Source organism: Lygodium microphyllum, chromosome 13 (genome assembly GCF_053477565.2).
Source record: "Lygodium microphyllum isolate KBCC chromosome 13, Lygodium_microphyllum_v1.1.10, whole genome shotgun sequence".
Lineage (NCBI taxonomy): Eukaryota > Viridiplantae > Streptophyta > Polypodiopsida > Schizaeales > Lygodiaceae > Lygodium > Lygodium microphyllum.
The window spans coordinates 94,521,111-94,537,530 of record NC_141147.1 but is presented as its reverse complement, the minus strand read 5'-3'; the positions used below and the strand labels follow the sequence as shown (position 1 = coordinate 94,537,530).

The following is a 16,420-nucleotide window of genomic DNA, read 5'->3' as shown; positions in this document are numbered from 1 at the left end:
ATGCCTCTGCATCCTACCCACCATCTGGCTGCGCGACATGCGGGCCCTCTCCTTCACCTCCATGTGGAGCTTTGCCTCCACCATGCTCCTCCTGCTGGCCGTCCTCCTGGCTGCCACCCTCAACCGCATCGGCTTCTCCCATGCCTCCTCCGTCCCCTTCCTGCGCGTCCAAGGCGTCCCCATCACCATCGGCCTCTACGTCTTCAGCTGCAGCGGCACTAGCCTCTTCCCCACCATCTACAAGTCCATGAAAGACCCCTCCCGATTCAGCCAGGTACTTCAGCTCTTGCTTCCCCGTTCCCTGCGTGCCCATGTATTTGACAAGGCCAAGAACATGCAGAAATGCTAATTGTAGTAAGGAAAAAAATTTAAAAATGTAGCTATTCTCACATATTAGGGCATAATTAGGGCATATATATATATATATATATACCCTCTTTTTCAAAAATTGGATGGGAAAAGTAGGTATTTAGTGAGCACGGGGTGGTCGCTTACATTAACTTTGTTCTTTTCATGATTTTACGATATTTTCTAAAGATGAGATATTCTTTTCTGAAAATGGGTAGTCACTTATGTGATTTTGTTGGTGTTGTGAAGATGGTTGTGTGTAGGGTATTTTGGAAAATGGAATGTTTGCAAAATATGAAATTGATTATTGTTTGTGGTGGGGGGTGGTTGTTGGTTTGTTCGTGGAGGTGCTCGTGCTGAGCTTTGCGATAGCGGTGGTGTGCATGGGGGGGCTGGGGATGGCGGGGGCAGCGATGTTCGGGAGGGGGACGGAGTCGCAGGTGACACTGAGCATGCCGGTGCATTTGCTGGCGACGAAGCTGGTGCTGTGGACGACGGTGCTCAACCCCATGTTCAAGTTCGCACTGCTGCTGTCGCCCCTGATGACTGCTGTGCAGGAGGCTCTGCAGCGACGCCTTAGCAGGTCCATAACCCGCAACCCCGCTGCCTTTTTGGCCATTGACATCATCGCCCGCTCCGCCATCTTTATCACCCTCCTTGCCCTCGCCATGGTTCTCCCCTTCTTTAACTACATCGTCGCCCTCATCGGCTCCTCTATCTCCATCGCCATCTGCCTCCCCTTCCCTTGCATCTTCTACCTCCGCCTTTGCCCCCCTTCCTCTCGTAAGCTCACCACTCTCGTCCTCATTATCGCCATCTTCCTCCTCTCCACCCTTGGCAGCATCTCCGGCAGCATTGTCTCCTTCGCTGGACTCGTTCGTAGTAAACAGTCGCACACGGCATAGTATAACAAAAACTGTCGAGAGGCACCCAAACACATGCTAAGAGAACATATTATGTGCGCAATTTTTTCACTCGTCCTAAGAGAGGTTCTCCTTTTCAAAGGATCGTTATCTAATAGAACAAAATATGTGTTTCTACAATTATGTGCCTAACAAGATTCCTTTCTTCTTTTCCTCTCTACTCTCCCTTTGCACCAAAAATTGTTATCAAAGCCTAATGCTCTTGGTCCTTACCTTACTAGATCTTGTTAACCCTGTTCCTCTTTCCCATTGCCAATGAGAGAGAGAGAGAGAGAGAGAGAGAGAGAGAGAGAGAGAGAGAGAGAGAGAGAGAGAGAGAGAGAGAGAGAGAGATCGATTAAGTTGACCAGAAGGTATTGGGTTCAAATCATACATTCTGCACACTATCAAGCGATTTAGTATATTTGTAGAAAAAATGAGATTTAAACCTGAGTCAATGAGTTAATAAAATAAGTGGCTTACCACTAGAGTAGCCACTTCATTATCAAAAAAGAGAGAGAGACTGATATTCAAATCCCAACTCTTTGTCATGAACACTAGCACGGGAATTGAAGCTCTTCAAATAGTGTGAGCTACTATTCTTTGGTGTCACCTATTTTTGTAACATTAGAAGACTTATATGAACATCACCTTGTTTATAAAAAATAGAATGAGCATGTAGTATGGTGGAATCTATGGAGTTCAACCCCTTTAAGAATCTTTTACTTAAACTTGGATAAAGGGGGCATAGGATCATAGGACATGTAGTCTATCCACATGTTGGATCAAGAGAATTTTGCCTGAAAAGGATACAGTAGAGCTAGAGGCCAAGGAAAACCTAGAAGTGAGGAGGTTAGAGTTCATCTACAATGTGGAGTCCTTGTTGAAGTTGGCTTGACTGCCACTAACTATGTCCTATGTTTCCCTCATCCCTATCAAGTTCAAGTGCCATTTTGAAATGGCATGTACCACCTATCTTGTTCTCCATGTGTTTCTAGAGCTCTACCTATTCAGTAAGATAGACAAGCACCACCCATCTTAGTCTTGAAGCTTTGCCATACTAGAAGACTATATCACCAACCATCTTTCCATCAACTCGATGCATAGACCAAGCCACCTCATCTAGTTGCACATGTCAAGCTAGTGCTTCCATTAATCATTTTGTTAAATAAAGAGGATATCAAAATTGCAGCTAGAGGACCATGTATTGTGCATAATCTAATAAGAAAAGAGGGAGCAATAGTGTTCTATAATAAGAACTTGGGGCATGTTCCCACCAAGCCTAAGTTTGCAACAACTAAGGTAGGGACTTGTTGTCAAACTCATAGGTTCCCATGGCTTTTGTGTTTGCAACCACACTAGGCAATGAGAGAGAGCATTGCTCAAAGTGGTTACCAATCAAGTCAATACATCAAATGTCAAAAAGAGCCACTTTTTGGACACTTGGCTTCCACGAAGCAAACCAACCAATCTCATCAACCTTTTCATGCTCTAAAAATTTTAACCTTTTAAATATAGGATCTTGTCAAATCAATGCCATCAATCCTTTTTGGGTGCTAAACTAGGTTCAACACCCAATGCTTGGTGGGAATAGCTTCCTACAAGTTGTTGACCCTTATCATCACTTTGAGAAGACTAATGGACCGAGTTCCCTACTAAGTTTCCTATTGATATTATCTAAATGGGCCAATGTGTCAATTTAATATGCTTTAATATTTGACATTACAATTGCCTTCTAGGTAGCATACTTCTAAATGAAGTGTTGTAACATAGCAACACAATGTTAACATCCCTGGTTAGACCATGTGTTAGCAACAATTAGCAAGCTTTGCCTTAGTCCATATCCTCAAGCTACACAACCTACATGATATCACGAGATCTTAGCTCTATCTAGTTGAAGATTTTTTTTTTGTTTTCAAGTTAGTGCCCTAACATCTTGAATTCACCTACATCTTCCACAAAGATTTGATCTTCAATCTTTGGCTTACAACATCCTTTGTAGGTGTTCTTGTGAAAAATGCAAGGTGCATTCATACACTAACATAATCTTTGATTTTGGATCTTTTTTATTGTTTTTTTGAATTAGGACACATATATTGGGGTCATTGTAAAGCTCATTCAAGTGTACAGCTTCCTCTTGATAGATATTCGCAATAGCACCTTACATCCCATCTTATCATGGTGTCTTGAGTATACACTCTTGTAAATCTTGTAGTTTCACTAGTCTAGTAGTCCCCTTATTCTCATTGAAGAGGGAAATTTTGTATTTCTGCTTACTTATTTAGTGAAATTGTAAGACATGTTAATAGGATACATAGGGACAAGTATAAAAGTTGAAGATACCAATCAATTTTTATCCAATTTTGACATAACTACAAATATTTTCTTGTTTCATCTCTCTCCTCCTGCCCTTTCAGAGTTGCCAATGATCTCTTTTCTAATTTCCTATCTTTTTCTCTCCATTTCTAGTATTTCTCTCTCTATTTCTAGACTTTCTCTCTCCTCTGCCCTCTTCCTCCCTCTTTTCTACAATATTCTCTCTCCTCTCATGTCCCTTCATGACAATGGTATCAGAGCATAGGATTTTGCTCCTTTTGATTTTCTTATTTGTGATATATTTTCTCTAATTTTCAACCATTAAATCCTGGACAGTAGGTACAAGAGCCACATGGCAGGTACTTGCAAGAGTTCTACTTGAAGCACATATGAATTTTGGAGCTTTAGCAAAGATCTTGGAGAGATTTGGCCAAACCATGGTTAAAATGGCATGTCATGCATCGATTACACGCTATTTTAAAGATAATTTGTGGTTACTTTTTGGAGAAAGAGTCTTCTTCTTCTTCTTCTTGCAAAGGCTTCCTTTAGCTCCCATGGTGGATTTTCTTCAAGATCTCTCTTCCTAGGTATCAGGACGAGTCGACCATTGCTCTCTATTGATTCTTCTCACCCCAAGGACCTCATTGATAACCCTTGGTGCTGAGTATCTTGGCCACATGTGCAATAGCCATTCAATGTAATTAGTGTTGATTTTCTAGCACTACATTTCATCATTTCAGGCCACGGGGATTTTCAGCAATTCTTGACTATAATGCCCCTCATGCAAGCTCATTTCTTCATTCTTTGCTTTCCACAAACCCTAATGGTGCAAGTCATGAACAACCATGGAAATTTCAACAAATCTCTACAAATTTAAGGGATTTTTACTCCTCTACTCTCATAGAGTTCACCTACAACAATATCCTTCCAAGATTTGGTCAAGATTAGAGACATTTGAGCTTTCTTCGACTCTTCATGGAGGATAAATTTGTGGATTCTTCTTCAAGCTTGAGATTCTTTGTTTCTATTGTATAAAAAGAGGTAAAGTCTTCCCATTACAAGGATTCTACATATTTTTTTTCTTTATGGCCAACATTGAAGCTCATACATTGAAGATTGAAGGTTAGTTCTCTTCCATTGAAGCAACATAGAGCTTCTTTTGTTGAATTAAGTAGGGAATCATCATATGTTTTCTTCTTCAACTTCCTCAACAATTTAAGTATCAAGACGCATTCTCTAATGTTGAATTATCAATGATAAGCTCCAATCATAGATATCAATTTAGAAATCTCATTGTCTTCTTTGAGTAAGGCTCTTCAACCTTGGTAAGATTCAAGATTATGGAGTTTTGGGATTCAATTTAGAAACAACATTTTGGGGCTTTTGATGGTAACAAACTGGGAATTCATTACTCTGTTCTAAGCTCTCGGATGATAGAGCATTCCTTGATACATGGATTATGCGAATAACAAGCTTGTGGTGGCATTGGTTGATTCATCATGGCAGTGATTCAATTCATACAAAGATTACAAGATAATACTTCTTCATTGCAGTTTTTAAAATGGGTTGTCTAGGACTTTGATTACTTTTTATTGATCATGAATTTATGTCTTCGTACCCTACAGAGTGCCTCACTTCTATTTGTGAGTTTATAGGGCTCAACAAGGTCAAACTTGGATCTTTAGACCTCTTATAGACTCATTCAAACATGATAGGCTGTAATCAGTTTCAGTCAACCAACTTTGGGCTAATTGACCTACTCTAAAATTTACTGTTAAGTGCTTATTTGAAGAGAAAAGTGTTTGCTTTGATTTGAATCAAAAAGTTTGTTTATCAGAGCTTTCAATCAAAAGTTATGGTTAATTTAGTACCTGTAGGTACTATAGGACTACACTTTCCACAGGCAAGGAAATAGAATATTATGGGTCTAATTAGATATGTTCATTTTAATAGGATGGATATTGCTTTGGTAGACATTTTGGGTACTTTGGCACATGCTTTCATGATTTATGATGACTCTCAAATGGCATTGGAAGTAATAGATGTGAGCTTACTTGAGCAAGTACTTATCCACCATCAATTGCAACCACATACTTCTCAATTAGTTCAACAAGGTGTAATGCAGGATCTTATCAATATCTATACTAACATGATCTTACAAAAGGATGTATATATAATGATGAAGCTAAAAGTATATTTTTGGAATTACTAACCATGGAAAAATGTAACGTGTTGTCCATGCACATTTTTAGCGGTCCATCAAGTGATGAGTCTAAGCGACACCGCCTGACACTCCTGTGGAATGTCATGGGGTTTGTCATCTAGGGTTTCCCGAGTCCACCTCGCAACGAAACGTTTGCAATCGAACCCACTAGGATCGACCCGAAATTTGGGTCCCTAGCGGCCAAGATCTCTTGACAACGTTCTAGTGTCGGTCCTAGACATCCCACTTTACGTAGAGATACCCAGGCCAAAGCATATCCATGCTGCACTAGATCCATGCTGCACTTGGTTCAAAGAGAATGGGAAACGAGAGGGATGCGTCGCTCAACCTCTCTGCCCATAAGGTATAGTCCCATTCGGGTCCCCTAAAACGGCATGAATTGGGGTTCTAACGTAATAATACCTAAAGGTCAAATGACAATAAAACCCTTCACGCTCGTAGGGCATAGTCTCATTTCGGTCCCCTAAAACGGCATGAATCGGGGTTCTAACCTAATAATACCTAAAGGTCAAATGATGATAAAACCTCATTTCCCATTCTCTTTGAACCAAGTGCGGCATGGATTTGCTTTGGCCTGGGTATCTCTACGTAAAGTAGGATGTCCAGGACCCGACGTTAGAATGCCGTCAGGAGACTTTGGCCGTTAGGGACCCAAATTTCTGGTCGATTCTAGTGGCTTCGGCCGCGAACGTTCCATTGCAAAGCAGACTCAGGAAACCCTAGGCGTAACAAACCCCCTGACATTCCATGGGAGTGTCGAGCAGCATCGCTTAGACTCATCTCTCGATGGACCACTAAAAACGTACCTGGACACCAATAAGCGGGCATGTTACAGTCGGTATCAGAGCAAAACTTCGTAATGATATGTGATTGATTAATGTATGATTTGTAGACATATCCTAAATGGAATAACCTAAGTGGTATGGCTTGATTGACAGGCACCTTCTTCTGCACCCACAAATGCTAACATGCAAGAGAAGAAATTCCTTCTCAAGCAAATTAAGGTAGTCGAGTTTGGTGGAGAAGAGATAGACATCGCAGCCAAGGTGGAGATATGGATTGAGTCGATGGATGACTATTTCTCTGCTGCATGAACTGCCTCTACCAATCAAGTAACGATAGCTAAGATTAAGTTAGTTGGCCAAGCTTGGATATGGTAGAAGCAATGGTGCAAAGGTCAAGGTGTCTCTAAAGCCAGTGTCACTTGGGCTCAGCTGAAAGATGTTGTACGCGGACAATACCTTCCACCAACCTGCTAGACTTTGAGGATGAATGAATTCTTCAAGCCTTCCACCAACCTGCTAGACTTTGAGGATGAATGAATTCTTCAAGCTCAAGCAATTACTAGAACTAAGCTTGGAAGCCTACTACTCAACGTTTGTAACCCTACTAAAATACACGCCACCTATGGATATCACACAGCAAGTATCCAAGTTTTGCCATGGCCTAAACGCTCCTCTAAACCACCATCTTGAAGCAATGCATCCACAGACTTGCAAGATGCATTACTTCAAGCAAAGTCGATCGTCCAAGAACTTAAACCGGGAAATTGTGACAAAAAGGATCCCCAAGATTAGGACAAGAGATGCCACATGTGCAGAGAGATAGGGCACATCCGTAGGAGTGTTGAGATATCGAGCTCCACTCATGATACGCCAGGGTGACCGTTGTGTATTTATGTCACCGACTTGTCAGTTGTTTGATGATAGTTTTTCTCCTCTTGATCATTATTATGATGGTATACCTTTTGATCCATGAGGTCATGTGTAGGATTTTGCACCTTTAGTAGGCCAACATCCATATTGGGATCTAAATGTTTATCTTCTAGAGGTTTATTTGGATGAAGACTAATCATTTTATCTCTTATTCTATTGCAGACAGTTTATAGACAGCTCTCTATTTTGGTTCAATTTTCATTCTGATTTGATTACAGATGAGTTGCACCCCTATGGGCTGAAAATGTATCCAATGGGCTTTCTTTTGACTCATAACATACTTGTTTTAGATATGCACATCAAAAGATATATTTATATTCAACGATTGTACATAGTCCACCAATGTTTTTTAGGGCAAAATCTTCTTTTGAGTGGGGATGGAATGATGGAAATAGGAGACATAGAGACATGTATAAAAGGTGAAGGTACCAATCAATTTGTATCCAGCTTTGACATAAGTACAAATTTTTCTTGTTTCATCTCTCTCCTCATATCCTTTCATGGATATCAGCCATCTCTTTCCTACATTCCTGTCTTTCTCTCTCCATTTATAGTATTTATCTCTCCTCATCTAGACTTTCTCTCTCCTCTTTTACACTCTTCTTCTCTCTTTCTTTTAGCTTTCTCTCTCCTCTCAGGTCCCTTCATGACAAAAATCCAATTTGTGTAGTCTCACTAGTCATCTAGTAGTCCCCTCATTCCCATTGAAGAGGGAACTATTTGTATTTGTGCTTTCTTGTTTAATGAAATTCAACTTGTGGAGATGGCACAATTTTCCTCAATAACATCTAGGAAGCATATCTTTGGCTACATCATCATCAAGATTACCATTGAGCACTAACATGATAGTTGTAACTATTCACTCCAATTATTTTTTCTTAAGATTATGTTAATTGCAAGGGTCATCTAGGATGTGATTATAGGGCAAGAGCCTCATCCATGAGCTATAACTATATCCACCTCTTCTACATTGACATCGCCTCCTCATCAGGTATGCATACAAACACCCAAGTAGTAGCAAGAACTTTAGTATGAATATCCCAACCATCACCTCAAGTAAAGAGCAACAATGATGGGAATCATGTGATGCCCAAACCATGCCAATGATTGCTTTGACCATAAATCAATCTATTGTTCTAAAGAATGGGGAAACATGGGAAAAATACATTGTCACACTGGCATGATATAAGAGGCATAAGGGACTTAGTTAGGGTTATCCAAAATTTGAATCAACTAAGTCTCTTCACCTTCTTTATAGCTTCCACGACTTCCCATCCTTATTTCTCTCTCCTCTTGTCTTTCTCTTTCTTTATCTAGTATTATCTCTCTTTCTTCTCTCTCCTCAGTTCTCTTCTTTACAATTGGTATCAGAGTTGCATACTTTGGTCCTTTCTCCCTTCCTTTTCTTCATATCTAGTTCCCTTTTCAAAGCAGGAAACCCTACTTACTCACAAGACAACAAATATTGGTACAACAATGGACGACTATAAGAGTAAGCAATCCCCCACAAGTAGCTAGCAACTTTTTTGGAAGAAATACACAAGCTATGGCTAGAGCTATGGACATATCTAGAGGTAATAGGCTAACTTAATAGGTTTTCACTAAGTTTCGTGCAAATTTTAGGGGTTCTTGTGGTAAAGTAGGCTACCCTACAAGTTAAACAAAGGTAAAATCATTGATACTTTTTGTTGAAGACTTTCTCTCTCTTCTTCTTGCCAAGTTACCATGGATTCTTAGGGAGAAAACATCACTTCTCTTCTTGATCTTCACTCCCCATGGATTAGAGACCTCACAAGAGCCTTCCTCTACAATTGATTTGGAGCAAATTGAAGACCTTTGAGTAGTAGGGCCTCATTTGTTAGTTCTTCTTTACTTGGTCATTGTGCATAAGCATCCTCTAGCACCATAACATCTTGGAGTGGAAATATTGCCCACATCAAAGGAGCTCCCAGATGTTGTTGTAATTGTTGCTGCTCTTTCCTTCAATCACAAACCATGAGCTAGCCTTTGGGGAAAATGATAATCAATTTTTTATGGAGCCAAAAAGTAACACGACTTGTCTTAAGGTTCAATGAGAAAAAGAGAGCAACTATGGAACCAATAGCTCAGTCTCCTCATTAGCATGTCTTGCTAGCTTTTAGTGGTGATACTACAGACAGATGCCTTTGTTATGGAATACAACAAACCAACTCATACCTAAATTGCATAGACACAACAAGCCAAGTTTGTAATCTTATGCGGTCAAAGAATGTGAACATGGAATACAACAAACCAACTCATACCTAAATTGCATAGACACAACAAGCCAAGTTTGTAATCTTATGCGGTCAAAGAATGTGAACATGGAATACAACAAACCAACTCATACCTAAATTGCATAGACACAACAAGCCAAGTTTGTAATCTTATGAGGTCAAAGAATGTGAACAAACTTGTCAACACCCATGGATACTCTCAAAATCTAATTATCATATAGTGCTACCTTGCTAACAATGTCCAAGCTATCTATGCTAATAGGGCATTCTTATAGAGTGCTTTACCTTGCATTATCTTTGGATGGTCAGACTATTATGACTAGTGCAAGTGATGAGACTCTAAGGTTCTTGAATGTATTTCTTTTTCCAAAATATCAAAGCATTATTCATGACACTGGATTTTGATCCCTAAGGAGAACATGCATCAAATGCCTTTCTTCTCATATACACTAGAGTGGTTGTTTCAATCACCTCTATTTCCTCTCTCCTTGGCCTCCATATAAACCAATTCATACCACATGGAGCTACTAGATCTATTGCCAAACTGGTGTGTCATCATTTGAGATGGCTGCATATGCCTCTCAAACAATTCTAGATTCTTTTAGAGCTCAACCAACACCTTTCTCCCACCTAGATGTATGCAAAAGTGCCCAAATCTTGAAGTCATGGATGTATGGCTTCATTTCCTTCATGTTAAGAACCTTCTTATAAGAGAGAGTGGCCAAGAATAGCAACTGCTCTGAGAGAGGCAGCACCAAATGGCCCAAATTGGTGATATTGGCCTTCAAAGCATCCGCTTCTACCAAGTTAGGGGAGAGGGCTAGACCTTCTACATATTCTCATCCTCTTCTTGACCTCTTGTTGGATAGCAAGATGGTAGCATCTCCTAGCCTAAAGAGGCACTTGGGGAGTAGCATGTTCTTCCTATTTCCCATTTACCAACTCATGGTAATGTTTTCCATTCTCACAACAATAGCATAAGAGCCCCATGGGCTTCAAGCATGTCATTGGCAAGATCTGATATAGTGGAGCCACTTTGGACATGGAGCTCTCTAGGCCTTCAATAGTAGGTAGTTGGATGGTAGAGCCACTCGAGATGGTAGAGAAAATTCAATGCGTAGGTTCTTGGCATGTACTATATCCATAGAAAAATTGGTCGAAGTTCTTTGAAGAGGGCTCCCATCAATAGTTGAGTAAGATTTCTAGGATTTTAGCATTTCTTCAATCCTTTTTGCATCAAGAAGCTACATTGAATATGGAAATTGGGGCTTCCATAAAGAGCACTTCAGCCTTGGTGGGTTAATGAGCATCTCATTACCTTAGAGACTTACTCTAACAATGGTCCTATCAAGATTCAAGGCTCAAGATTGTGTATTGAGCCATCAAGCTATTTGGGTGTCATCGTTGGAGCTACAAGCTAAAGATTTACATCATTGAGGCCAATCTGACTTCTGCAAGATGTAAGAAGTATCATTTTTCTTTTTTCCTTTATAATCTCTCTTCAAATCCATTTTCTCAATCATTACCATTTTTTTATCAAAAGATTGAGTCATCCTTGAATTCTATCTTACATGTTTACATGTAGGCAAGCTGATGATTTGATATTTCATAAGCATTCATCAATCTTTTTATTTCAATGCTAATCATGACTCAATTGATCCTGTATTGTTGTACTATGATTGAATACCAGGCTTGAGTAAATTAGAAAAATGTTGTAAAAGGAGTTAGTTGGTTGTTGCTAGTGAGTCAATGAGAAACTGAGGTAATCCCTTCCTCACCCCACTTTCCTTATTGTAAAAGGGATAAGTTAGTAGCAACTAAGCTAGTGAGCTGCTAAGCTAATCCCTTTCTCATTGAACTACTAAGGTAATCACTTCCTCAGCCCTCTTTTCTTATTGCTACTACATCTCATTGAAAGAAAAATATCTCTTTCAATCAAACTTGCATTGCATGTTGTTTGATTATCATAGTATACTTCTATCATATCTATTTTGACTAAGGAAAAGGCAAATGCTAGTCGAAGTGGAAAGACAAGAGTGACACGACCCTCCCTTAATCTTTATCGGAGTGCTCTATAGCTCATTACAAAGAGGCCATTCTCCCCTTCAATTTGAATCAAAAATCACCTCAATCAGAGTTTAACATTGAAAGTTATTGCATTTTTCTTGCACCCCATCTACTACCTATCTCCCTCTCAATTGGAATCAAAATCCTCCTCAATCAAATTTATGAGAAGTGCTAGCAAGAAATTTAGAGGGAAACAAGAGACTCTCGAGCATCTATGAATGATCTTAACTCAGCCCAAGACTAGTATGGAGAGATGTAGGAAGAGGTAGCTAGCATGGACTCCTACAGCATGTTAAATCATACCTTATATTAGCACAAGATTTTCTATTCTAAGTGGCATAGTGACATGATCTCTAAAATGGATAAAATGATTTAGCAAATTCCCCTATCTAACTCTCAAACTCGATAGACACATGAGCAGGTTACAAATCTTGTCACTTAGTTAACAACCACTTAGGTGTAAGAGAAAGAAAATGAGTCAAAGCTTGAGACTAGACAACCCCCCCCCCCCCCAATTAAAGCATGTAACAAGTCATAATGAGAGTGATTACATCCATGACAATTTCATGCACTCTACAAATGCAAAAACTAAGATATTGTTGCTTGTGCTAATATCAATGGTTAATGTAAAGATGCAAACTGACCTAATTGAATTACTTGGAGATTTATATACCAATGACATAACTCTTTTGTAGTCTCTCTAAGGTCAAGATGTACTTCAACCATTCATATCATTACTAGAATGGTCTTCTCATCAACAACAAGAATATTTAGTGGCACTACAACTTTATGAGAAGGAGACCCTTTAGTGTAGAGGCACATTAGATCTTATATAAGATTCTAAATTTAAATGCCATGTAGTAGTTGAGAATGTGGGGATCATGGACATACAATACATAGGGTTTGATGCAATAAATGTTGTAATGATTTTAGCCGCATATGATTCATCCCTGCATGGTATAGTGACTTTAGCCTCATATGCTTCATCCCTACATAGCATGTTGATCCTTGATGTGTTTATGAAAGAGCCAGTTAATGCTACCATGTTGGTCTCATTAAATAGCCACTGTACACAACAATCATGATTTCAATTCTACTTAACTATGACATTTTGGAAGATGACCCAATGCATGGTATTGATACCACTTTTCCTTTTGAACTAAGTGGCTAAGATTTGTTGGGCTTGACCCTTTGCATAGAGTGGCACTATTCTTGGAATGATGTCCTTAACTTCAAGTGTTCTTATGACAAGGCCATGCCAACTAGTGGGCTCTATTTCATTGTGGGAAAACTCTCTATTTTGGGACATATTTAATGTTGATGTAAACCATACTAAAGTTCTTGAAGAGAGCTTTGTTTAGAGCCATGTGCATTTGACTTGGATCAACCAGTCACAAGTTATTGTTGATTTAGTGCAGAATGCTCTATAGTGGACAACATGTATCTACACCAACAAGGGGAGCTCCAAACATGAGATTGTTGACTAAATATCTCCTCTTTATGTTTACAATGGATGTATATGCCTTATAATTAATTCCCATCCCAACGGTTTGCTCAATCCCCCAATCATAATTCCTTTAGAGATTACTTAAAGATTATGCAATCTTTTACTAGGTCTATGTAGATACCCCACCCAACCCCATTCATAAACCATGTGATAGGTCATATCCTCTATTTTTTAGGATAAAAGCATCTGAGTAGGAATGGAATGTAAAGAGTGGGAAAATACAAGGAAAATACCCGAGCACACTAACATGGTATAAAAAGCATAAGGGACTCTATTAGGGTTCAAAATTTGAATCAACTAAGTCTCTTTACCTTTCTCATAGCTTTCGTGGCTTCCCTTCCTTCTTTCTCTCTCCTCCTATCTTTCTCTAATCTTTCTCTCTCCTTTCCACAATATTCTCTCTTCTCAATTCTCTTCTTCATAGTTGCTCCCCATATCCAGTCTTGTCGCACATTCAGATTAGCATGAGGACTCTTGAGTCAACATTTACGACTCAAAATGATGCATGAATCATGTACTTGATATATGAGCTTCTAGAATATCAACACAAATGAAGGAGATGGTAATTCTAGTTATCTCACGAGGATTCAAGACATGAAGGAGAAACTTATTAACATCAATGAACTCATTGATGAAAAGAGGTTAATTTCTACCACCTTTAACTCCTTGCCTCATTCTTAACAAAGTTTTCGCACTTAGTTAAAACTTTCTATGAGAGGTGATATAGATAACCCTTCTCTTTTAAAGAACTTGTAGGCTTATTGTTACATGAGGAGAAAACAAGAAATGATTTCTCAAAGAGAGAATGTAGCATTGAAGGGCTAACTTTCCTTATAAAAGGTAAAATTCAATCCATGATCGTTATGTTCCATAAATTACTACAAAAGGGGGAATTGTTGAATAAGTGGTGATAATTCCATACAAGGTAAAATGGGCTCTTCACAAGTTGACACTAAAAAGAAAAAAAGGAAGTGTCACAATTATCATAAACCGAGACACTACCACTACAAGCATATGGAGGTATAGTGACGGCGCTTTCCGATGCAAAATAGCGGCGTCGCTATTTGCGTCACTTTGCGACGCTAATAGCGACACAAATAGCGACGGTGCTCAGACGAAAAAGACGTGGGCCAAAACCTGAGCACGTTATTTTACACGCATACACGAAAGAGAGAGTGAAAGGGAGAGTGAACATCTTGCATTTGAGAGGGAGAGCTAGAGAAAGAGAAAAAGAGGGAGAAGGAAAGCTTCTCACCGCCACTGCCGCCGTTCGCGAAGAATATGAGGAAGTGCACGAAGGGCGAAGAGGAGCCGCCATCACAAAGAGGAGTCAGCAAATCCATCTTCAAGCCTTTACGGTGAGTGCATTATTCATTCTTACTTTGTTTTTGTGTTTTATCTTTCTGTTTTACTTGTTTTTGTTAAAATTCATGCGTATTGAGAGAGGGAGAGGAAATGAGAGAGAAAGGGAGGGAGAGGGAGAGGGAGAGGGAGAGGAAATGAGAAAGAAAGGGAGGGAGAGGGAGAGAAAATGAGAGAGGGAGAGAAAGAGGGAGAGGGGGAGGGAGAGGGAGAGGGAGAGAAAATGAGAGAGGGAGAGAAAGAGGGAGAGGGAGAGAGAGGGAGAGGGAGGAAAGAGAGGGAAACATTAAACATGATAGGGAAAGAGAGAAAGAGAGGGAGAGAGAGAGGGAGGGAGAGGAAATGAGAGAGGGAGAGAGAGAGAGAGAAAAGGAAAGAAGGAATGAGAGAGAGAAGGAAAAAACTTTGAACATAATAGGGAAAGGGAGAAAGAGAGGGAGAGGGAGAGAGAAAAGAAAATGAGAGAGAGAGAGAATGAGAAAAAACATTAAACATAATAGGGAAAGAGAGAAAGAGAGGGTGAGGGTGAGGGAGGGAGAGGAAATGAGAGAGGGAGAGAAAGAGAGAAAAGGAAAGAAGGAACGAGAGAAAGAGGGAAAAAACATTAAACATGATAGGGAAAGAGAGAAAGAGAGGGAGAGGGAGAAGAAGAGAGAAAAGAAAATGAGAGAGGGAGAGGAGAGAGAAAAAAATTAAACATAATAGGGAAAAAGAGAAAGAGAGGGTGAGGGTGAGGGAGGGAGAGGAAATGAGAGAGAGAGAGAGAGAGAGGAAGAGGGAGAGGGAGGGAGAGGAAAGAGAGGGAAACATTAAACATAATAGGGAAAGAGAGAGGGAAAGGAAGAAAGAAAAAACATTAAACATAATAGGGAAAGAGAGAAAGAGAGGGTGAGGGTGAGGGAGAGGGAGGGAGAGGAAGAGAGAAAGGAAAGAAGGAACGAGAGGGAGAGGGAAAAAACATTAAACATAATAGGAAAAGATAGAAAGAGAGGGAGAGGAAGAGAGAAAATGAAATGAGAGAGGGAGAGGAGAGAGAAAAAACATTAAACATAATAGGGAAAGAGAGAAAGAGAGGAAGAGCGTGAGGGAGAGAAAAGAGAGGGAAACATTAAACATAATAGGGAAAGAGAGAGGGAGAGGAAGAGAGAAAAAAACATTAAACATAATAGGGAAAGAGAGAAGGAGAGGGTGAGGGTGAGGGAGGGAGAGGAAATAAGAGAAAAAATATTAAACATAATAGAGAAAGAGAGAAAGAGAGGGTGAGGGTGAGGGAGGGAGAGGAAATGAGAGAGGGAGAGGAAGAGAGAAGAGGAGTAGTCATAGTCATAGTCATGGTCATGGTTGTAGTCGTAGTCATAGTCGTAGTCATGGTCGTGGTCGTAGTGGTAGTCGTCGTAGTCGTGGTTGTAGTAGTAGTAAAGATTTTCTTGTTTGTTGTTGCTATTGTTGTTGTTGTTGTTATTGTAGTAGTAATAGTTTTTTTTGTTTTCTTGTTTATTGTTGTCTAGTTTTCTTATTTGTTGTTGTTGTTGTAGTAGTGATAGTAGTAGTAGTAGTTTTTTCTTCTTTTCTTGTTTATTATAGTGGTACTGGTAGTCGTAGTCGTAATCGTAGTCATAGTGGTAGTCGTAGTCGTAGTCGTAGTCATGGTCATACTCGTGGTCGTGGTCGTAGTCATAGTCGTAGTCATAGTCGTAGTCGTGGTCATGGTCGTAGTCGTAGTC

General features: G+C 39.8%; 1 protein-coding gene across 1 annotated transcript; it reads left to right on the top strand.

Annotated features, from left to right (window-relative positions):
• The first annotated feature begins 746 nt into the window (after nucleotides 1–746).
• LOC148026919 (amino acid transporter AVT1H-like) lies at nucleotides 747–1,253 on the top strand. The gene has a single exon (XM_087690356.1). The coding sequence runs from the start codon at nucleotides 747–749 to the stop codon at nucleotides 1,251–1,253; it is 507 nt and encodes a 168-aa protein (XP_087546482.1).
• Nucleotides 1,254–16,420: the final 15,167 nt, after the last annotated feature.

Bases quoted from the DNA above. Each gene is read 5' to 3' on its own strand.
- LOC148026919 (XM_087690356.1), top strand. From the start codon at position 747: ATGGCGGGGGCAGCGATGTTCGGGAGGGGGACGGAGTCGCAGGTGACA.